Source organism: Scatophagus argus, chromosome 3 (assembly GCF_020382885.2).
Source record: "Scatophagus argus isolate fScaArg1 chromosome 3, fScaArg1.pri, whole genome shotgun sequence".
NCBI lineage: Eukaryota > Metazoa > Chordata > Actinopteri > Scatophagidae > Scatophagus > Scatophagus argus.
In genome coordinates this window covers 21,114,462-21,138,709 of record NC_058495.1, presented here as the reverse complement: position 1 = coordinate 21,138,709, position 24,248 = coordinate 21,114,462, and the positions used below count along the sequence as shown (strand labels likewise).

The 24,248-nt window shown below is 46.1% G+C and overlaps 1 protein-coding gene across 3 annotated transcripts in view; it reads right to left on the bottom strand.

Annotated features, from left to right (window-relative positions):
• Positions 1 to 24,248, bottom strand: part of ndrg3a (ndrg family member 3a) — a 37,017-nt gene that overhangs the window by 7,649 nt on the left and 5,120 nt on the right. For 2 of the 3 annotated variants that reach the window (XM_046384661.1, XM_046384662.1), the window contains exons 2-7: positions 16,391 to 16,478; positions 14,408 to 14,440; positions 5,763 to 5,868; positions 5,190 to 5,310; positions 4,912 to 4,974; positions 4,717 to 4,777 (exon numbers count right to left, since the gene is read on the bottom strand). In XM_046384661.1, the coding sequence (XP_046240617.1) occupies positions 4,717 to 4,777; positions 4,912 to 4,974; positions 5,190 to 5,310; positions 5,763 to 5,868; positions 14,408 to 14,440; positions 16,391 to 16,447 (441 nt within the window). In that variant the 5' untranslated portion in view covers positions 16,448 to 16,478. Of the gene's footprint in view, positions 1 to 4,716; positions 4,778 to 4,911; positions 4,975 to 5,189; positions 5,311 to 5,762; positions 5,869 to 9,514; positions 9,833 to 14,407; positions 14,441 to 16,390; positions 16,479 to 24,248 lie in introns of those variants that run through there. The other variant, XM_046384663.1, reaches the window with a different exon arrangement.

Here is a 24,248-nt window from a genome sequence, read left to right as displayed (position 1 = left end):
GACTTGTGTCTCCGCGTCCAACGCTGCGCGGTCCGGGCCACGGGAAAGGCGCTGGGGACTATGGTTCTGCAGGAACGTGCACGGTGGCTTAACCTCACCAACCTGTCAGACCGGGAGAAGGATGACATCCTGGATATGCCCGTTGTCCCGGAGGGGATTTTTGGTTCCGCGTTGCACTCCATGCAACGGCGGTGTGAAGCCAAAAAGAAAGAGGATGAAGCTCTCCGGCTTTGTCTCCCACGTAAACCCCCAGCTCCCTCGCCACCTGCGCAGCGTAAAAGTCTAGCGCAGGCTGCTTCCCAGGTTTCGCAGTTTAAAATCCCTAAGCAGCCGAAACCTCAGCTCGCCCCGACCCTCCCGCCCGGTCGGACCAGCTGGCCCAGGAAATCCGCAACCCCGGTCACAGCTCCGCCGGCTCAGCCCGCGCGAGCTGCCCACGACCAGGTCAGGAAAAAGAAGAGAGCGGCCTGATACACCTCTCTCTCCACCGGTGATGCAGCTAGCTGTTCCTCGTTCACTAGCTCCGCCAGTTCGGCTTTTCAGCGTGCTCCGGGCCCACCACGCCCCCATCTCCCGGCTGCCACGGACCGTGCCAGAGTTATCCGGGAGACACGGACATTTGACGGCAGAAAGTTCAGTTCCCTCATGTCCACAAGCACGCACAATCACACATCTTTTCCCAGAGAAAATAAAATGTGTCCCGCTGCCGCATCCAGGCCGAGTGCCGAGGGCGCAGCTAATAAAAACAAAACAAAATGTCGAACCCAAAATGAACAGCGCGGTGGTGGCACCCGCTGTCCCGCCTCGGCGAGAAGCCACGGTTTTCCCCGGGGCGGGGGAAGTGTCGGCCCCGCCGCTGCGCTGTCCTCCCGGGCAGAAATGTTCAGCGACACCCGGGAGCCATGTCACTGTTCCTCCAGCAGAGGGCACCACCGCACCGCGGCTGGAGCCTCTTATGCTGGAGAAGCTGCGATATGCATCCACTCTCTCCTCCAAATGGGAGAGATGGGCCGCGTTCGCAGCCCCATCCTGGGTGTTAAAGACGATCTCGAGGGGATACAGGCTGCAGTTTGCCGCTGTTCCCCCGCGCTTCGCCGGTATAATACACTCCCAGGCTCAGGGAGAGTCAGCTCGCGTTTTACAGGAGGAAATCGTCTCACTGTTGAACAAAGGAGCAATTTGTGTCGTACCTCCCGCACAGTGTCAGAGCGGTTTTTACTCCAGGTATTTTCTGGTCCCCAAACGGGGGGGGAGCGGTATTCGCCCTATCCTGGATCTACGTGCTCTGAACAGACATCTCAGGAAATACAAGTTCAGGATGCTAACGCACGCATCCCTGTTGCGTCTTGTGCGTCAGAGCGATTGGTTCACTTCTGTCGATCTGAAAGACGCGTATTTCCACATCCCGATTTATCCTCCCCACAGAAAGTATCTGAGGTTTGCTTTCCAGGGGATCTGTTACGAGTACCGCGTGCTCCCTTTCGGTCTGTCTTTGAGTCCCAGGGTGTTTGTGCGGTGCACGGAAGCGGCGATAGCCCCGCTGAGACGGCAGGGCATCCGCTTGGCCACATACCTGGACGACTGGCTGCTGCTAGCTCAGTCGGAGCAGGAGGCCAGGACGCACACGCGTATTCTCATACGACACCTGTCCGATCTGGGTTTTGTTATAAACTCGGAAAAGAGCATGTTGTCTCCGACACAGAGCATAATCTTTCTGGGTTTATCTCTGGACTCGGTGACTTTCACAGCGCGCCTCTCGGCGGACCGAGTGAAAGTTTTCAGGGCATGTCTAGCGCTCTTTCATCCAGGCAAATCTGTTCAGTTCAGATTATGTCTTCGGTTACTCGGGCTGATGGCGTCTGCCATTCACGTAGTCCATCTGGGTCGGCTCCACATGAGGGAATTCCAGCTTTGGGTGGCCTCATGCGGGCTAGATCCCGTGCGTCATGGCGCACGGAGAGTGCTGATCACACCGGAGTGCGCCAGGACGCTGCGCCACTGGCGAGCTCCGTCCTTTCTGACCCGCGGCGTGCCTATGGGTTCCGTCCTGTCCAGGAAGGTGGTCACTACGGACGCCAGCCTGACGGGTTGGGGCGGCATTCACGAGGGTCGGTCTGTGAGGGGCCGCTGGAGTGTGAGCCTCCGTCGCTCTCACATAAATTTTCTGGAACTTTCAGCGGTGTTCCTCTCCCTGAAACATTTTCTTCCGTCTCTTATGGGTCATCATGTCCTGGTGAGAACGGACAATACGACGACGGTGGCGTATATCAACCGTCAGGGGGGATTACGCTCCCGTCAGTTACACATGCTGGCACGCAGACTGATCCTGTGGAGCTGCGGTCGTCTCCTCTCGCTGAGAGCGACGCACGTCCCGGGAGTCCTGAACACGGGAGCGGACCTGTTGTCCAGGGGCGCGCCAGTATACGGGGAGTGGACTCTACACCCGGATATTGTGGAACAGATATGGGCTCGTTTCGGTCGGGCCGTGGTGGATCTGTTCGCGTCGAGAGACAACGCGCAGTGCGCGCTGTTTTACTCTCTGCGCAGCGCGGATGCTCCTCTCGGGGTAGACGCACTAGCGCACGTCTGGCCGCACGAGCGTCTGTACGCATTCCCCCCCCTGGCCCTGATACCACCCACTCTGTCCAGAGTGAGAGAGCACGGCCACGCGCTGATTTTGATAGCTCCGCATTGGCCTGCGATGCACTGGCTAGCGGAGATATATCAGTTGATGTGCGCTCAGCCCTGGCAGCTCCCGCTGCGCAGGGACCTGCTATCGCAGGGGGGAGGGACTGTTTTCCACCCGCACCCGGAACGCCTGGCACTGTGGGCTTGGCCCCTGAGTGGCTAAATCTGTCAGCTGTGGGTCTTCCACAGCGGGTGATTTCCACCATACAAAGTGCTCGAGCCTCCTCCACTAGGTCTCTGTATGACTGTAAGTGGAGAGTGTTTGAGGGGTGGTGTCATAAAAACGGCCACATTCCTTTTCAGTGTCCGGTAGGAGTGATTTTGTCATTCTTGCAGGACCTGATTGACAAACGGAAAGCATTCTCCACAGTTAAAGTGTACTTGGCGGCTATCGCCGCTTGTCATGTGGGGTTTGGGAAGAAAACAGCGAGCCAGCATCCGCTGGTTTGCCGTTTTATGAAGGGAGCGCGCAGGCTTCTCCCCGTGTCCAGACCGCTGGTACCACCATGGGATCTGGCTGTGGTTTTGGAGGGGCTTAAGGGCCCCCCCTTTGAGCCACTGGAGGGGGCAGACTTGAAACACGTGTCTCTCAAGACAGTGTTATTGCTGGCTCTGGCTTCGGCTAAACGGGTTAGTGACATACATGCGCTTTCGGTGCATCCCTCTTGCACCCAGCTCTTTCCTGGGGATGTGAGGATGATTTTGAAGCCCAACCCGGCTTTTGTGCCTAAGGTGGTGGGCTCATGCTCTCCTATTGACCTTGTGGCTTTTGCTACCCCACCAGGTGAGCAGCGGTCGCATGCGTTATGTCCAGTCCGTGCAGTGCGCACATACATGGAGAGGACGAGGGGTGTCAGGAGGAGCGAACAGCTGTTCGTCTCCTGGGCTAACCCTCATAAGGGGAAACCTGTCACAAAGCAGCGTCTGTCCCACTGGGTGGTGGAGGCGATTGCTTTGGCTTATACGAGTCAGGGTTTGCAGTCACCTGTGGGCCTGCGAGCGCACTCGACTCGTGGCATGGCCGCATCCTGGGCCTTATTCAGGGGAGTTTCTGTTCAGGACATCTGTGCTGCGGCGAGTTGGTCCTCGCCTCTCACTTTTGTCCGTTTCTATATGTTGGACGTCTCTGCTCCGTGCGTGGCACGAGCGGTTTTGTTGTCCTGATTGGAACAGAGTATTTTCCCTGTGGGTTGGTGGACACTTGATAAGCTTGTCTGGCAATACGGGAGCAACCATATCCCATAGTGAGACATCGAGCGAAATATTATGAAAGAGAACTTTAGGTTATTTGCATAACCCCGGTTCTCTGATTAATATGAGTGAGATGTCTCACCAGACAACCCTTCTTGCTTGGGCGAGTGAGAAGAGGTGCTTATCTTGAATAACGTGTTGCCGTCCGCATGAACTATTTAAGGTAGATGGTACTACCTGGGGCGGACGGACACGTTTCACCAGCCAATCAGGATTGGCGTAATGAGATTGATGCTTCTGAGGTCTGCAGCGAGGCGTGCATCCCATAGTGAGACATCTCACTCATATTAATCAGAGAACCGGGGTTATGCAAATAACCTAAAGATTCTCTCCTAATCCCAACACCTTCCCATTTCACCATGACCACCATCCTCTTCTTTCATTATTCATCCCCCAGTGCTCCCTCGCTCTTCTCTGTCACTTCTGGCTCTTTCTGCTCCACTGTGCAGAGATCATGCTTATTTTAGCTACAGTGCGTTGAGTGTGGAAACAAGACAAAAGCAACTGAAAGGAGAGAATTGCCAAGGTGATTCATCATCTGGGAGAAGGCAGCATATGCAGCAGACTGTGGAGAAACCTGAGGCCCTGTGTGGGCTTGATCGGAGGCTTTAATTTTCAGTAACATAACAACTCGAATTTGGACTGAAAAGCTTCAATTATTGCAGGCGAGACAGAGGACAAAAAAAGAAAAAAAAGCTTTTGAGGGGTGGGGGGCAGCAGCATTAGAAAAATAAAGAGGTTGAAAGTGTACATGCTGTGGTGCTGATGGAGACTCACTGCAAAGCGGGTGAGGATATACGCTCCTGCTCCCACGCCGATGCCGATCACGCTGTTGACCCTGCAGAGAAACCGCTGGTTACTGAGGGACTGAAGATGATTTGGTGGTGAAGATGATTGATGATGAAGATGATTCAATTTATGAACATTATCATTGATCAGCTAACAACAGGAGAGGGTGGGGAGGTCACTCACTTGAGCTGAGTCAACACAGAGGGCAGCATTTCAGCCAACTCGTCCATGGTTGGGTAGCGATAACTGGACACAGAGGAAACGCATGTTTAAATGTTTGAATTGACTGAGTTTATCATAAATTTAAATATCCAAACACCAACAGGCTGGACAATGAATGAGCCTCCATTAGGAAATGAACCACCAGCTCACTTTACATTCTAACTAAATGAATTGATTGTGGCACAGAAAATAAATGTATTCTCATTTATCACTGGATGTAAAGCCGGTCTGACACCCACCCGCTTGGGAATGGGGGTGCACCCTCCTGCTGGCCGGGCGCGTCCACGTGGACCACTGCAAAGTGCTGCGTGATCTCCTGCATGTCCTCATAGTTGAACAGGGTGTTGAAGCACGACTTGTCTGGAGAGGTGCAATGAGAGGACACACTAATCATGTGAGAGTTCAGGATTTCAAACTCTGAGCTGAGTGTGACTGTAAGGTGCAGAGGCCAGAATGAACCAGTTTCATTACATCCAGGACCTCGTTCACTGGTAAGTGTGTTTCACAGACTGTACGAAAGAAGTGGACATAGCCTCCTGTTGCGATAAATGAAGCCAGTGCCTTAAACCTGCATTGTTTCTGATGGACAGCAGGTGGTCTCAATCACTTGTCTTCTTCAATACAGCACGATGGCCATTTGCCAATGACTCATCCATGTATAGTCACTTATGGCTTCAAGATAACAAGACAACGATGGTTAAAAGGCCTATAATGCGAGGCTTCAAAACGGTGGTCCGCAAACTAATGCGTGACATCACGGTGGCTATGTCCACTTCTATTATACAGGTCTATTTTCATTTCAGCGGACTCACGGTTGAGGCCGATGTCGTGATAGGTGAGGATGACGGGTCTGTTGCCCTTGGGAACGCCTCTCATCGTCACATGGAGAACACCGTGGGGAGTCTCAATGTCATGCTCCTACAGCCATGGAGAAAAGAAGAGCACTCAAGACTGATGGAACAATATCTTGTGTATGTAAAGAGAAAATGTTTGCAGTTCTGTCTTTGTAGCCAAAGCCTCATGTAAGTTTTTGCCTCAGAATTCCAGCAACATCCAAAATCCATGTAAAAGTGTCAATACATGATGCACCTGGGTGACATTGTCCTTCATAACGATGACTGTGTCCAATGCAATTTATTTCTTTTGGTTTGTCAAACTAGAAAAGTAGTATAAACAGACATGCATTCTCCGGTTCTCGCATACATCATCACAAGGATAGAAAGCATTATCATGAGTAAAAATATTAATACTAATTCTGTTTCTCTAGACATGAAAATCATCTCAGCCAAGTAAAAAAGCAAGAGGTTTTCCACAGGATTCGCACAACAGACAACTTTAAGCAACAGATGCCCTACTTACCAACAAAGTAGACACATGTAAGAAAAAGTGGAGTGGGGAGAAAATGCAGTCTAGATTCTAATCACAAAATTCAGATACAGGAGACACATACCGGCAAACACTGAAATAAACAGCCAGTGACCAACAAAACATTTGGGGTTTCTGTCCCAGAAAGCATGCAACCTCTTCTCCACGACACATCTCTTGCACCCATGGACAAACAAAGCACTGAATGGGCTGTCTGAGAAACAGTCTTTTCATCCCAGGGTCTGAAGCTCTCACACATGCTTTCACAAGTATGACTTTGCAAAAATGGACATCTTTGCAAAAAGATCAGCTCACACCAGCTTCATAGTTTTCCTTTGAATATTTTCCTCCATCTAGCATAAGGAAGCCCCACATCATCACCCCCACATTCAGTACTTCACACACACAAAAAAAACACAATACTACATGTTAGATGGCTTAGAGGGGTAATTTCAGTTGGATACTACTGTGACTGACAGACACTGTTATGTAATTAATATAAATGGGGGAAACTGGTTAGAAGATGACACAGCAAGGACGAACACAGACTACCCTGACTATTCATGAGATTTAGAAAGAGTGCAGGAAGTGACATAATGGGAAGTGATAAAAAATGCAGGAAGTGACAAAGCCAGTTTCCAGTTTGCATCTCACACACACACAAACATCACACTTCCCAAGGTCAGCATGACTTGGTGCTTTATACAAAGATGTGCAACAATACAGCAACGTGTCTGTGTGTGTACTGCACAGAACAGAAGCAGAGGGTGGGGCCCAGCGCTCGCCTGGTCTCAAGGTCTGCTGGTCATCAATAATAAAGAGAGCGAGCCGAAGCGGACGGCAGAGACAAGTTATGGCTGACAGACACACAGAGGGAGTGGGACTCTGACTGCACATGCTGCTGTTTCCCCTGTTCTGTTCCCACTGCAGGCATTTAGGTGATGGATATGTGTCACTATCTCTTCAGAGGAAATGAAGGTTAATTCTCAAGGACAAGGCTGCAGTAATTTCCATCTGCAGGCTGAAAGGGCCACAGCATCACAAGAAGGAAAACTACTCATCCTGTCAGCAATGGAATGAGGTATCTTCATTTGTGTGGGTGTTGGTACAGAGATTAGCTTGTCGCACAAAACATGACTACTATGCACACGAAAACAACGCAGAGCTGGCTGTGTGCTACCATCTACTGATAGTGAATATAGCTTCTCTTCCTGAGATGGAAAAAAAACCCTGAAGTAACTCTCCTGCTGACAGGAAGCCTGGCACTCATCAGACGCTTTTCACAGATAATGGAGTGATTCTGCAACCTGTTATAAGCGGAGAGGTAACTCTGTGGCTGTGTTGCTGCAGAATTTTTTAGACAAGGACGGAATCAAGGACATTTGCTCTCAGAAAGGGAAACATACTAGCTCAAATGCCTGCCATCCGTCATGTGCATGTACTGTCCATGCACCAGATAAAGCGGGCGTGTACAACCTGCCAGTGATACAAAATGAAAACAGTGATGGGGAGCATGGGGAGAAAAAAGATGAGATAGATAGAACAAGCGATAGAGAGTCTCGAAGTGGATGAGAGGAAATAGAGCATGAAAGCAAGCAGAGACAGAGTGACAGAGACAGGAAAAAAGAGAGAGAAGACAGGGGGAGTCCTGTATGACTAACAGAAAACAGAAGGGGCGCAGTGCTTAAAATTGTTCATGGCTTTCCAGCCATGTCCTGGCACAAACAAGGGTGGGGAATCATGGAGAAAAGGACTGTGGAAAGGGAGTGACGAAGAGGACCTTTTATCTATCAATTTAGCTCTTGGCATTGTCAAAAAAGCTGTATTGATCTGAGAGCTCTGCCCACCACCATTTCCTTTCACATATGTATGAGTATATGTGTACACACAACAGCATCTTGAGAAAACAGTCATGGGGTGGGGCTGCTAGCCTGGACAGCTGAAGGGGGGGGGGAAAGAGGGAAAGCACTGCAAAGGCGGCCTTTTCTCCTCTTTAATACATTCACTGTGGCTTGTAGTTGGACAAAGAGTGTGTGTGTGGATGTTTGAGGGGTTGTAGGTGAGACAGGAATACTGAGTAGGAGTTTGTGCTTTGAGCAGAGGGGTTCAGGAAGTTGTCCGGGGGGAATGGGAGCATTTGGATTTTAGTCCCAGAACTACCAACAGTGAGGGAGGTGGGGTGAGGTGAAAAAAGCAGAGCAGTATGTCATGCTGTTCCTCTTCCCGCAATCCCTCCTCCCCCCACTTGCCTGTTTTACCCCCACCCTCCCAGGAATGGCATCAATCACCTCTGAGAGCAGCATTACAGGGCAGAAACCAGCCAGTAGCCTGCAAATTGCTTGGAGTGTATTCACAAGAACATATACAGACAGACACATACACACATCCATGTCTGCCAGGCATGATCTCCAGTGGGATCATCCCAGGCATACGCCATCCTGGTCTCTTTTGACAGAAACACAGCCCTCCCCACCTGTGTGTGTCATCAAAGAAGTGGGTTGAAACTACAAACTCAAGGTCTCTGCAGAGGAGGTAAGGAGCTGCCATACTGGCCTTGATGTATTGTTGCAACAGTGTGTGGGGGTGAGTGACCTCGCTGTCCGTTTACAGTGATAACACAATAAGTAACACAATGCTTGGCACTACGCACCCTCCACAGCTCTTCACCGTTTACTAGGCAAAAGACGCATCCCTGCAGTTACGGATAAACAGAAAATTTGAGATGTACAGCAACAATCACACTGAAACACACGAGTACCAGCCACCCTACTAATGGACTTGCACATACTGAAAGGCACGTACACACAGCCTCTGGCTGTGGCATTTGCAGACTCGAGAGACACTTGAGCACTACACACATGTATCTTTCATATCATTACAGTAAAATGCACATTTAGGCTGCGCACACATGGGAACTTTGTGACCTGTGGGCACGCACACACACACACACACGTTAAACAAATGTTCACCACACACTAGCAGCTGTCCAGAGAGAAAAAGCCCAAAGTCTCAGCCGTCTGCTGAAGGTGGTGACAGGCGAACCAGTAAAGACCCCCACCAGCTTTTCCCTTCCTAGAGCCAGCTGCTGTCACCCTGTCTTTGGGGAAAACAACCTCCCTCTCTTAATGCAAACCAGAACACTCTGCTGCAAGGAATCAGCCAGGTGTGTCAAGACAGGCAAGACGCATTTGTCACTCACCACTCCATTCCCAGAGCATGCAATCTGGTCCAGGTCCAAAATAGCTGACATGTTTTTCCCACGCAGGAGAGGAGAGTGTGTTATGCTATGTGCGGGTGTGTGTGCTGGTCAGCTTTGAAGATCTCCAGAAGGAGAAGGAAGAAGAAGGAGAGGAGGAGGGAGCGTTGGTGGGAAGGGAGGGATGTTAGGGTGAGGCGGTAAGAGCAGCAGTGGCGAGAAAGAGAGGGAGGAGAAAGGCACAACAGAAGGAAGCGAGGAGGAGATGGGTAAATAATCTGAATGAAAGCAGAAGTGGGGGGGGGTGAGGTAAGACGGGTAGAGACGCAGAGAGAACAGGAGAGACAGAGACAAGAGGTGGGAAAGAGAGCAGGAAAAGACACAGAGGGGGAGGAGAGTGAGACTGCAGTTTGTGCTTAGTAGTCACAGCGCATCCATACATCCAGACATCGGTGCATCTAATTGGACTGCAGAGGGTCAGGTGGGTAGAGGGAGTGGGTGGGGCTTAGAGGAGAAAAGAGAAAAGGGGGGGGGGGTGGGAGGGAGAGACGGGTGTATGCATGAAAGAGGGGTGATGGGGTGCAATGGATACAGAGGCAGTCCTGGAAAATGGGCAGGCTGCTGACGTCACTCTGTGATACTGATCAAGAGGAAAGAAGAGGAGAGGAGAGGAAAGGAGGCTGACTTTGACAGAGAACCCTGAGCTGTGTTCTGCATCAGCAAAATGGCTGTTTGTGACTTAGATTTGGCCACAACTGTCTCCAGATTCACTTCAGCATCAAATTGCTGAGTAAGAGGAACATGAATGACCTCAGCAACTAAAACAAGACTTATCTCATCATATCCAAAAACAGACCCTGTTAATGACCCCCAGTTCCGAGAGTGAGTCACTCTGCAGGACTAGCGTAAAATGCAGCAGTTTGACATACACCAACCATAGTTTTACAGTAAATGCTGGCTCATACTCCAACACTACTTTACCATGTAAAACCTTCTTGTAAAGCTCAGGTATTCGTTTTAGTATTGACAACCAACTGATCCCCCTCATTATGTTGCAGGCTTACCAGAAAACATATTCACAATGAGCTATTATTTTATCAGACATTCACGACCATACAGGCTCTGTTTCCTCTAAACCCGTCTCTGAGTTATTTGATCCAAATAGTTTATTGATCTCTTCTTTCCTGCTCTCCTCCGTCATGTGCACAACTCCAAGCAGGGTAGGGCGTCACGTCTTTGTCTGAGACAGGCCGCCAATGGCACATGTGCAAACAGCACAGGGTGGGCGGGATTACAAAGGGTAAGAGGCGCTTCATTGGTTGGTCAATGCAGCAGCATGTTTGGTTGTAAACTGCTGTTTCTCCTCTAAATTTTCCCTGTCCTAACCCACAGAGGGTGCTACAGACTCACATGTCATGTGTGTACATTTATGAGCTGTATGTGAACAGCCCATAAAGTGTGGAGAAATACAGTAATGCACATCATAAAAATATGATGCCACAAGACAGATGGATACCTGACATTTTATTTACATTAGAGATTTTTTCCACAGTATAGGGTTTGCAAAAAAGGTCAAGTAACAGTCATGATATGATTAATTGTATGTACACTGTGGTGTAATTTATACCACATTGATGGTCACACCAGCTCATGGAAATGATGAGTGTGATGCACACATGTGCACTCTTTACTCTACAGAACAGGTGCCTCTTTGTGTCACACACTGAGTCACTGCATGCCTCAGCAGGACTTTGCAGTCTGAGGAGTCATTCAGGCACATAGTCATGCACTGGACTACAAATCTCATTTCAGTGTAGAGCTCTGTCTCAACACTGGCAGGATCCAGGGACTGATTTCCACGGGTCAAAACGTGCTACAAATGCACAAGCTCAGGAAAATATGTTGTATTAAAGTGTAATCCACACAAAGCAATCAACTTTGTTTACTTACACAAACGGTGACTGAGCATCAACCGTGCAGCACACTATGTTTCGGTTATGTCTACCTTAAGTCTACCTTTAGGACACTGAGAACAGACAACCAACATCAAGAAAAGCACAGCAGACTTGAAACACATCACACAAAGCACAGCTTATCAGCCACACAATGAAAAGGCGTATGGCGCCCTCTGCTGTGCTTAATGAGGACTTAAAAAGCCAAAGACATGACTTGGCAGCAAATTGTCTTTCAGTGTCTGTGCTGCAGTGGTACAAGGTTGAGTGTGGAGATGATATCAAAACTGGACATAATCATGAAATGTGAAACCTGTGATGTGATGCTGACTATGTGGAAGAAGCTTTCAAAATACTAATCAAATAACAATAATTATATTCATCATCGGCAGATGAAGCTCACAAAACATGGTTCTGTGGATAGCAAGCAAAAACTAATGTTCTATTTTTAAAATCTACAGTCAGCCATTTCCATAAGGTAACTCAGTGTTCTTAAGTCTGCACACAGCAGTGTCTCATGGGTCGAGAATGATGACTCACACTTCCCTTCTTCTCAGTGGCGCAGACCTGCAGCACCACACCCTCTAGGTTCTCCTCTTTGACCCCTCCCTCACCATCAACGCCACCTCCTCATGCAGGTGCACAGAGCTCTGACATGACTGCTGCAGTGCCTGTGGACCGCCGGTGGTAGGAGCTTTAGTAGCAGGAGGAGAGGAGAGCATCTGGATTTGTCCTCCAGATGCAGGAATGTCACATCGGCTGCTCAGAGTGCTGGTGCAGCAGTGAGGACCCCCCACCCCCCTCTGCCACACGCCCAGACAGTGTTCACAAGAAGTCTGCTGCTAATGCCTAAAGCATGTGGCCTCTAGAGCTCCCATAATTTTTTTTTTTAAAGTAGTCAACTTTTACAATAATCAATAAATTATCATTTTCATTTTTAAAGCAAAAAAAGTCAAACATGCTTGCTGTTTGGAGCTTTTTAAAAGTCAAAATTAATTTCTTTTCTTTGAGTTTTGGGGCCACCACAGCTCAGCCCTGATGCTCTGGGTGTTTGCTAAATGGATGTAAGCTATCAAATGCTCCTTTTCCACGAATTTCTGCCCTTATGGACTGTAAAAGAGAAAAATGAAAAGTATAAATTCGAAATGAAAGTTACATCTGCTTGTAGCTCTTTAAATTCTTGCATTAGTTATTCACCAGTTTGCTGGTTTTTCACAGCAGACATTCTAACCTGTCATAATGCTCTTCCCGCTCAAAATGTTAAAAATGTCTTTCATTAAAATGAACACAAAGTCTTTATTGTCACTGTACAGTACAGTGAAACTGAAAGGCAGATTATTGTATCCCTTAAGTTCTCACTGTTGTGCTGAAGTGACATCATTAATATGTATGGAAAACCTCCACAGAGCATTCAAAGACTTATTAGTTTGAAGATTTAACTTTATAATTCCTTGAGTCTCTTGAATGTGACTGTGCGAGGTCAAAATGGCTGCCTTGGAAATAAGGTCAAATACACTTAAGTCTACCTCAATACCACTGAGGCAAATCCTGGCACAATTCCTTCTTTAAAGTACAACTACAGGACCTGACCTGAATCACAAGAGAATGAGCGCAAAGAATTCACACTGAAAATGACTGAGCGCAGCATTTTATGAATGTTAATGTACCCGTGACAGTGGAGAGGGGAACAGATGCTGGGTAGCATGTAACATGCCTGCATCAGCTAACATGCTTTACCCTCCTCCCCTGCCTGCAGCAGCTATATTTAGCTCTGGTGGGACACTGGAAACAGCGTGACTGCAGAAAGTGTGAGAGGTAAGAGAGATTTAACCCTCTGCGAACGTGATGCTTATGGAATATGGCAGTTTTCTTGCCTCTGGGAGGTCACAGCGCATACAAGGGACTTCTTGCAAGAAAGAAGCACAAACTGCTGAGCACAGAGGCAACGCAAAGATGCCATCAAAGAAAGGGCTCTGGAACATTTCCCGCTCAAGGACCTGTGCTTACCTTCTCTGCTTAAATGATAATTATTCTTACATTATCACATAAAAAGAACTGACTATGGTTGAAATGATTACTGTTAAAATTCAAGCACAGATTCTGCACCACAGCAGCAATCACACAAACACAACGTTACAGTGGCAAACAACGAATTGTCTAGAGATACCTTTTCCTTTGATTTACTAAGAAGGTACGCTCTGTAAAGATCACCTACATCCCTGGGAAAACAAAATCTTGATAGGCAATACTATACCCAGTTTGACAAGTTTACTTTGAACTGACCATATTCTGCTTGATAGTTGAGGGAGACAAAGAGAGTGAGAACACGTGTGACGCTAAACTCAATGTTGCCTGTGAGGAACAACATTCAGTTTAGGACTGTGACCATAACAGCAGATGCCCATCACAGGTTCAAGAGCATTACTGCCATCACTCACATGCAAATTTGGGAACACAGCCTCTGACTGGCCAACTGATGAAAGGCTAACAGCAACTATAACAACAATAATAAAAAGTCCGCAAGAAGACACTTCATGGCTGGATTACAGTGCTTCTTTATGATCACACTAGAGCCAACATGAACAACACAATAGTATTCTTAGTCTTGTTTGTCTTCGAGACCTTACTTCCCTTTTCCATGAGTTGAGAAATAACATGAGAAACTTTTATTGATTTGGGGAAGCAGCAGTGTTTATTAACTGTCCCATGGTAGTCTGTACCGTACATTTACTGCAGGGATACGTTGATTTTTTCAGTGCAGTAAGAAAAAATCCATAGATTCAAAGCCCTTGTTCAGATGTAGGGCAAGCAAACAAATGGCTTCAGCGGTGGGGGTGTGAGAATGGGGCCATGTCTCACTGCCCCAACCCCCATCCACTGGCATAACAGGATCTCCTCTAATCATGGCACAACAGTGTTATATATAGAAGAGAACAACACTCACCTGGCAGTCAAAATCTTGAAAGTTCCGTGCATTCTGCAAGAAAATTACAGAGGAGAAATGTACAATGAGCTCACAGAAGTCACATTTCTACATGTAAAGCCAATAATAATACCTATTGTACTTGTGTAACCCTCTGACGGAGGTTCATCCATTGTATATAGATCACCATACATTATGCTACAAGTATCCATGCGTGAAGACTTGGAGCAAATCTAGTTAAAAACATTTGGTTTGTAACCCATGCTGTCAGAATTACTGCCAAAACCAACAACCATTTCTGAACAGTCTGACTTTAGAACATTTAAGCACTGGGATTTGGGTAAAGAACTGTGCCCTTACTGCAGAAAACTAAACACAACACAGATTTAAACTGGTGCAATGTCTCTGGGTACGTGCTGAAATCTGAAATTTTAATATGATTGGCTGTGACAGACTGAGACTTGATGTAGTTGTTTATGGATCTATTGGTCCAACTGACTGGGACCCTGTGATATGTATTTGTGCCAGTTTTCACAGGTAGTTCTGACGACAGGCCCACATATTTCCAGGAAACAAATTGTGTTTTCTTGTGTAGCACCATTAACACTTAGGTACAGGCAATATAAAATGCAAAATTAGTTTAGTTTTCAATATCTTAACTACATCTTTTAAAACCCAAGTGATGGCTCTGCTATTTTGTATCTCAGCTGGAGCTTTGTCTTTATTTAGACAGCAGTAAGCCACAGAATAGATGGGCAGTGAAGCGAGAGTGGGCAGCAACAACACAGAAGACTCTTCAGTAGTAGGCCAGAATAGTAGGGTGCATATGGGTGTAGAGGCAGATGGTGGCTATAAAACGTTCTCCTTTTATTTTTCTCTTACGTTTGTTCTAGTTTGAATCTCTCATCATACATTCAAAGCTTTTGTTGAAGGCCACTGAATCTGTTCTTGTTCTTTACTGTTATGGTTTACTTGACTGCTGCAGACAGCACTGCTCGTGCTCATACCTGGCTGCGCCATCAATGTAATTGTTCATAAATGTAATATATGCATGGAAATCAGAACTTGTTTTCATAACTTCTACACTGCAGCAGAGAGAAAATGAGAGTCCTCTTTCATCACTGGTATCATGTCATTATCTCCGTCTGTTTTCCAGACTCTTGGTTTGTTTACTGAGCTGGCCACTAGGTGGAGTAAGAGGTCAGGGCCAGTATCCCTCCTACAGATGATTTTTTATGAATATTCCACACCATGTCACCTTACACCAGCCATCCACCATGCAGGGCGACAAAGAGAAATTTGCTCCTGCTAATTCTTCAGACCCACCACTGATCCCCTCCAGCCCTGATCCTTCACTACTCACCTCTTCTCTGAGGCACTGTGCCCCCCTGACTGTCTTATGACAGTTTCCTGGGGGGATAACAAATCACTACCGTGTATCCACAGATACACCCTCCGTCTAATCACCTCATCAGCCGCTGAGATGGAGCAGAGCGGGAAAATGAGGAGGGGGAGGCCAGAAGAGGATAGCAAGAGCTTTGATCTGCCACTGGACTTATTCTCCTCCACACTTCCTTCTGTTTTTGCTGTCCCTCACTTACTAGACTCTTTCAAGCTTTTAGAAATAAAGAGATTAGTTTCTTCTTCACGCTTCTCCTTTGATCTCTCTTCGTACTTTCTTGACTATGTTTTTTTTCCTGACTCGGAGGGCCTTACGTTATACACCCTGCTTCTCTTCTCTTGTCTCATTCCGTCTACATTCCCTCTCAACAGTCGAGTAGATATGAATAATTCACTTTGATGAATAGGACTGCAGAGTGTGCATGCTTCGTGTATTTGCGTATGTGTTTGCCTGGTAGGGCCATGTGGGGTCCTCATTCGCTTTAAGTGTGCATCACATTTCAGTTTAGTTTGCATATGTGATTCTGCTTACTGGTTCAGGTGCACAGTTACGTGCCTGTTGCCTTAGAGGCTTGTCATCATCTTGCCCTCCCTACAACTCACCTTGTTGGTCAGCAGTGGCTTGATCTCAGTCAGTTGTACATCCTGCAGCTCATCCATCTTCCTTTCTCGTCGCTATAAACCCCTCTGTCTGTGAAGAAAAAGAGAAAACTTTGTTAATAATAAGCATAAGCACTTAGGCTAGCAAAATTGTACATTGTGAGAGCACTGCAAAACATACTGGAACAAATGAGGCAGATGTCATTCTATACTATGTCTGTCTTTTCAAAAATGATAAATAAATGAAAAATAAAAATAAATAAATGATAAAAGAAAAAATAATAAAAATAATAAAATTCTTCTTTCACTCCCAAAGCACTCATATTTACTGCCACTGATAAGCTTTTTTCGTTACAGCTTAATCAGTTAATATGTAGATTATCTTTATTCATTTTATTAGTAGCTTCCCCCAGTATGGTTAGAAAAAGGAAACCTGCTTTTGCTGCAGTGGGAGGCACGAATGCATCCAAGTGCTATTAGCCAAAGTTCTTCTGTTCATGATGATATAAAACAGAGAATATACAAAACAATCTCAAGTTTAAGAAACAGGAATGAAGGAATATTTGTCATTTGTGCTTGATAAATGAACACTGACCAGTTGATCAATTTACTGACAACCTACATGATACCAACTGGTTGGGGCTGGAGGAGGCTGAAGCAGGTAGCTAAGTCACAAGTCCAGCCCAGAGAGTATCTCTCTTTGTCTTTTCTTGGTTTCGCATTGGCATCTTGAGATATGTATGATGATACAAGAGCCAGCTTGAAAGGGAACAGAGGGTGTTCTTCCTCCATCAATTCTCAAGGAAAGGTCACACTTCCAGTCCACACAGATGGTGTGCAAACATGCACACACGCAAAGATGGATCAGGTCAGGTTTAACAAGAAGCTCTAAAGCCCACCTCATTTGTTTTCCCCTTGAAACCAGCCGTTTGTCCCCGCATATAATGAGTGTACAAAATGTCCACCCTCCCCCACTTTCCCTGATATGGTACCTTTTAGGTCTTGCCTGTTTGCACAAGGTGAGGACAGGAAGTGGTATTGAATTACCTGGCCGTGCCCAGGAGAGGGGCTCATGTTGCACATAACAGCAGATGGAGCCTCTGCCTCTTCTAGGTCAATGCTTAAAACTGCAAGACAAAGCCAAACCTGACTGTGTCGCACCACAAACAGCCTCAATACAGAAAGACCACATTGCACATAATGCTAACAAAGAAGTGAGGGCAAACTCAGTTGGGCAGATGACTAGCCCAACGAGAGGACTACAGCTACAATCCCTTCCTGAGTAAGACTCAACCCCCCTTGAACGACCTTGAGGGTTGGTTAGTAACTGACAGCGGGAGGTACCAGCAATGATGACGTCACACCATGTCTGTGTTACCAGCCGTTTCATCCACTGACTGGCTGACAAAGGTCTGAACAGACAGCCGCCTGCTGACGCATGAATCAGGTCAGAGGTCATTAGTCTCTGGCAACAGACTGCACCCTGCTTGGAAACAACCAGGAAAACAGATGGGTACAACTGTGTGCAATCCCTTAAATTACATAAAACAGTCAGGAAAAAAAATGCAGAAACATCAAGTGTTGGAAATACTCAGCCATCAGCATGAGGAGTGAAAACATGCCTGGTAAAATCCCTGCTGACAAATCCGGCTCAACGGTGGAACTAAATAATATTTAGACAAGTGAACAAGGAAAAAAGAAAAACAAATATTCTGCATGCTTGAGCGTATTGGCCGGATCAATCCAACACTTCCTCAGGCTGTCACAGAAAGTGGGAGGGAGGCAAAAGCAGCTTTAATCGTAGCAGGCTAGCCGGGTAATCAAGGTGTTAAGGGAGATGGGGTCAAGGTGAGCTTAAACCAACTGACAGACTGACTGGGTGGCTTTTGCAGCCCAACCCCACTGACCCCTTATACTGGGTTATCCAGGCAACTTGATAGCCAACAGTCCCCCACCATCAACCTGTGCTTCTTATGGTTTCCACCTGAAAGAAAGATGCATCCCAGGGGGGCAGATCTCTAGCAGATCTTAGACCCCCTTTATCTTGCATCAAATCACCTGAAAGAAGGCCAGATCCCATTTAGCAACATCCACCAACATCCCATCCCATCTACCTACTTCGTGAATGCTCTACCATTCAGCATGTGCAGCTGTTGCCATAGAGACAAAGCTGGTAGCCGATGTTTATTCTAAGCCAGGCAAGCCTCAAGGGACAGATGTGAGGCGAGAAGACAAGGGAAATATATGGTTGTAGAAATGAAAGGAAGGGATCAAGCAAAACTTAAAAACCTGCTTTCATGTACAGCGCTTACCCCTGACAATCCCACAGACTCAAATGGGCCATGCAGACTGCATAGATATGACAGCAAAGCTTAGTGTAATTGGAATTGAAAATCAGTCGTAGTCTCTGATGACAGGAGGGAAATTCCATTTGCAATCTGTGCAGCTTGCAGGGTTTGTCCCACATTCAGACTGTACCATTAATGTGGATGAGAATGGGGCAAGGACTGAGAGAACTGATGATGTAGAACGAGTCCCTCTGGCCTCGACAGCAGGAGCGTCTGTTGTGCCGGATCGCTCTCACAAATGGTCTCCCTGACATCAGAACCGGTTTTACTCAGCGCTTCCGCTTGCAGAAATGACATGCTGGCTCTCACACACGATTTCCCTCATCTGTTCTTCGGGTCCATTTCCCTGCATGGTGTGTAGCTGCCAGCAGGGCCTCATCTCAGCGCTAAATATCATGCCACACAGTGACGGACATGGGGGGGAGGCTATACTGGGTGAACAAATGACAGCAGAAACAAATTGTGTCAGAGGAAAACCACAGGAGGCCCTTTAAACGCAGCAAAGGTCAGGTTTAACTCTAGCCTTGTGTCAGCGTTGCCTGTGGGAGACTGGCAAGTCAATTTCAATTCAGACACAAATACTTCATAGTAAAAATACGTTGAAGTCTGTCTATTTAATAAACAGATAACTTATTTAGTATCGCTCCCTCTCTCCTCTGTTGTTGGCAGGCACGATACCTCCTACCTCACACACATCATCCTTTCTCTGTGGCTGTGAAAAGAGAGCGGACATGCTTCTACTTTAAAGCTGAGCTGCAGGTGCCAGAAAAAACACACATGCGGATGCAAAAGTGTGTGCCAAAACACCTACTGTAGATATAAGGTGTCTCCGCCAACAGAAAGGAGTCCTGTAAGCTGCCATGTCAGCAGACGGCACTGAGAGATCGATGCTCCTCCACCCACGGTTCACCTCTCCCACATCATCTTCCTCTGCCTCCTCTTCCTCCTCCACTCAATGCACTCTCTCTCTCTCTCTCTCCTTGTCTTTGTCTATCCATCTCCATCTCACCTTGGACTGTCAAGACTGCATGATGGACGACTGAGAGCCAAGCTGTGATGCTGATCCCCACCTTCCCACCCCCAACCCTCCCTTTAGCTGTTTCAATTAGGCTTCTTTTCTCTTTATCGCCATGGCAACCACGACTTCAGATTTACTCCATGTCATCATTATTCACATCATGGCCGTGCCTCGGCTCTGACCTCTTTGGCTTCAGGTTGACCACACTGAATGTCAGGATGGTGACCTCATATTAACCCACCTCTATGGAGACCCTGACTCAACCATGAGGCGTAATGTCACATGTGATATAAAGCAGAAATCAACACATTGCAGTTAAGGAGATGTTTATAGCAAAGCTGGTGAGGTTGTGGTAGAAGCTTGTGTCTACCATCAAACTCAATCTGCCGCACAAATATTCTAAAAAAACTGTACAAAGTGTGAAAAAATTAGCTTGTGCTTGACTTCGATGTAGAAAAATACAGACATGCCAGTTCTAGTGCAATGAAAACCAATTCCACACAATTTCTCAGTTAGAGTATGGAGAGGGCTCACAGGAATATGTGTATTTGTGCATTTCACCCCATCATACAGATTACAAATTCCTTAATTCAAAAACATTATGGATTATTTATTATACGCACTTTAATCACAGATGATCCCTTGATGAATGTTTTCTGTGCTATGCAAAAGGATTTCTTGCTTGAAAGCGGTCCAAAAATTGCATAATTTTAGATGAATGTTTTAGTTCTCCGGGTGTGCATACAGTACAAACACACCCCCTCTGCATATGGTGGTGGTAGGTCAGACAGAGTGTAGCTGGGCTAACTAAATTAATAATACATTTAGTGTGGTTGCAATAACATCTGGTTATGCACATACTCACTGAACTGGAGTTACATTCCACAACTACTATCTTCCATGCTAATATGAAGATCTAGGAGGTACAAGCAATAACTCCCAACAACTAAAAAACTATATTCTATGTGTGTGCTAAGCTATCCATCTAGGACCAAAATCAGCAGTTGCCAATGGAAACCATTTTGAGAAATCAGCAGCAACCACTTTCTGACACATAAAAATAGGGACAGCAAACATCAAAAGGACACACCCTTAATGGGCTGCGTCCATCAAAAGATCCGGGTTTGGGACGCAGCTACTCACATTATCGACTCATTTCCAGAGCATAATGTCATCTGCCTGTCTGCGTGCTCCAGAAACCAAATTATTCTAATGACAGTTCCTTTCACTAAGGCACACAGCACATCTCCTCAGCTGAAGCATCGGTGTGCAGTCAGCACTTCACCAGGCTTCATATCACAATAGAAGACGGGACAGCACAAATTCCAGAGCTACAACCCCCCCACCCCCACCAACAATCCAACTTCTATTTCTGCCCATCTTCATGTGCTAGAGTGTTTTGCTGACAGGACTATCAACAAGTGGAAACAACTTGTCCTGCATTTACTGGTGTGGTGACGCCTTTTTAGACAGGGAGACTTTTACATCCAGGGGAACGTTACTAGAAATTTCTTTCCAACTTTTCATAACCAGGCCAAGCCTGTGTTTACAGTTCCCAGTCTCTGCGGGGGTAGCAATCCCGCCGGAGTAAAGCTAATGGACTGTGACAAGGCTCAGTTCCAGATTACTGCTTTAACCTGGATTGTTTGGTACGAGAATTAGAAGAAGGAAATCCATTTGTTTGCTGTTTTAGCTGTCGCCATCAAAAGGCTGGCCTATAGCAGAGAACATCCACTGCAGATACTGTCAGTCATTACACGCAGATGAACAAGCATAGAGTCCAGCACAAACTCACATGCACACACACTCGTACACAGCTCCCCATGCTTCACTTCTACTTAATTAAATGACAGCTTGCTCTCCTGAGGGCCCATCATCCTCCTTGCAGCTTATATGATTCGCCCGATATACGCTGACAGATCTCTCTTTTCTTCTTTTGACAATGCAACAAAAACTTGGATGAGACATCTCTCTCTGATGTCTCTTTCTATCATGACTGCATGGAAACGATCTCGTCTTACTGAATATCCCACCTCAAAATGTGGACCAAAACCCATCTCTGAGTTTAAAACCACTAAAAAGATTACATTATATGGTCGTTTGTTTATCAGCTCAACATAGATTGTGCTTCCCTTGCCAAAATAAGGTCTCACTGACTGCAAAGACAAAAGGAAATGTAAAATAAGCAACTCAATCTGTCAGAAAATCTATTTTAAGACATTTAACAAGAGAAACAAATCTTCCTCCTCAAATACTGACCTCCTTGTGCGATCTTTCCAAAATTAAAAATGGTCTAATAAATGCTAAATACAGCATTACTATAATTGAATCATCCCCTCTGAATGTGAAGGCAGACTCACTCAGTCACTACCACATTTAATATCCTGAGCCCACGGCCAGCCATAACTCAAAATGCAAGTGATAAAGATGTTGTAGAGGTTGTACTTGAATGGGACATGGGATATTACACACAGAGGGATAATAATGCAAGTGCTGCCGTGAGGCTATAACACACAGACACACGGACACATGCATATCGTATGACCTTGTATTCTGGGCCATTATATTAACTCATAGTGTGCATGTCTTTGTCACTTCAAAACATGCATCTAATGCATCTCTTCATTGAGCAAATCCTAAACTGATCACCCACCACTTTAATTTTTCTTAGTGGTTGTGTCTGAGGGGGAAAAGCCTTGTTCATCAGCAAAGGCACGAAGTAGCCACTGCATTCACATTTTTCCTGCCAAAAAGAGTCTCTCCCCCGCCGCTCTGTCCCCTTTACACATACCCAAATCCTGCTCTCTACACTAATGCAATACTGGGGACAATCTCTGTTGCTCTTACAAACAGACATCCACGTAAACGGGTACATAACATCTATATACAGTCACATAGCGTAACACACAAGCAAAGTCCTCTCATTACTCTCTTGAGGGGCTTTTAAAAAATTACATTATTCCTTGAAGGGCCACTTTATCTGCTAATGGTCTTATGAGATTGAAGAGCAGCATCTGGCTGTATTGATTTATACCCACATCTCCACTGGCATGATCAGCATGCTTCATTTCTCATGTGAAAATGCACACAGCCAAACACACAGCCAGTCAGACAGCTCACTGGCGTCCTAAATACAGAACAATGGTTCACAAAATTATCTGTCATAACTTCCAGCAGCATGCTAAATTTACTGCATTAATACAGACCCAGAGACCAACAGCAATATTTTTCCACTGCTAACGTGATGTCTCAGACCAGCAAACTGGAAACTCCATTAGGCCCGTCAGACAAGGATGTGTGCGTAGCAGTTATGAATTTTGTATGTGTATGATATGCAAGGTCTTGAGGGTGTGTGTGCCTGTGTGTGCATGTATGGGGGCGGCTGGGATGTGAGTCAGCCCTCCCATGTTCTTTTCTGCTCAGTACGTTCACTGCATCTGAAACTACACATAGTATGCACTGCATACTCAATATGTGTACTACCTTCAACATACCTTTGTGAGAATAAACAGCATTATGTTTTTGCTATTTTTTTGGAAATACTGATCAGCTTGTAGCACATCACTTCCTGAGAGCTTCTTTGCCAGCTGAAGACATGTAACCATGGTAACCCCTGGCACTGATAAACTAATTTAAAACATATATTACCAGGCGCAAAGTGAAGCCTAATACTTACACTTGGAACACACACTGGAAATATCACTGATGTCATGCCAGAGCTGCCTTAGTCACGATCCACCACTGTCTGTTGTTATGTTGTTGTCACTTCTGCATTGCACTGTGGGAGATTTTATGCTGGCTTATTGTCCAGTTTTTGCACAATGTTTCTCCAGAAATAGTTTGCTTGTCCTATAATATTAGTTTCGCACTAACATTTGGACATGCTAAAAATATATCTCACATACTAACTTAGCCTAGTACAGAGCATGTTAGCATTGAGTTTCAGCCATTGTACCACAGAGCCCCACAGTCACCCAGCCATCTCATAAATAAAGAAGTATTTTGACTCTTAGATAAGCTTGTGTCTTCTTGACCCCCACCAACCCTTCCCTCTCTTGCACTAGACTATAAACTAAGACTGGACACCAACATTTGCAAAGTAATGACATCCATGTTCTCTTTATGCCCCAAATTTGCTCACACTGAAATTTTTAAACACAACAATGGTCTGAATACCGTAGAATTAAACAGCAGGTCAGATGTTTTCACTTATTTTGCCTGATAAGACCTGTTCTCAGGACAATCTGGACCTTTATGGACCATGCCAGTTGGGTGTTGACTTCTTGATTTATTTAGGATGACAAAAGTACCAACTGTGAGTGTCATATTTTCCTGTTGGGGTGGAATAACTTAAACCAATACACCTTAATCGTTTTTTTAAAGTATATGGTAAAGCACTTCACCCAACTTTAGCAAGAACAGAGGTCTAATTACCCAAAGTGTAAAAAGGTCTGTAGGTGTGACAGACCCTCAAATGTTCATCTAATTAATTGGG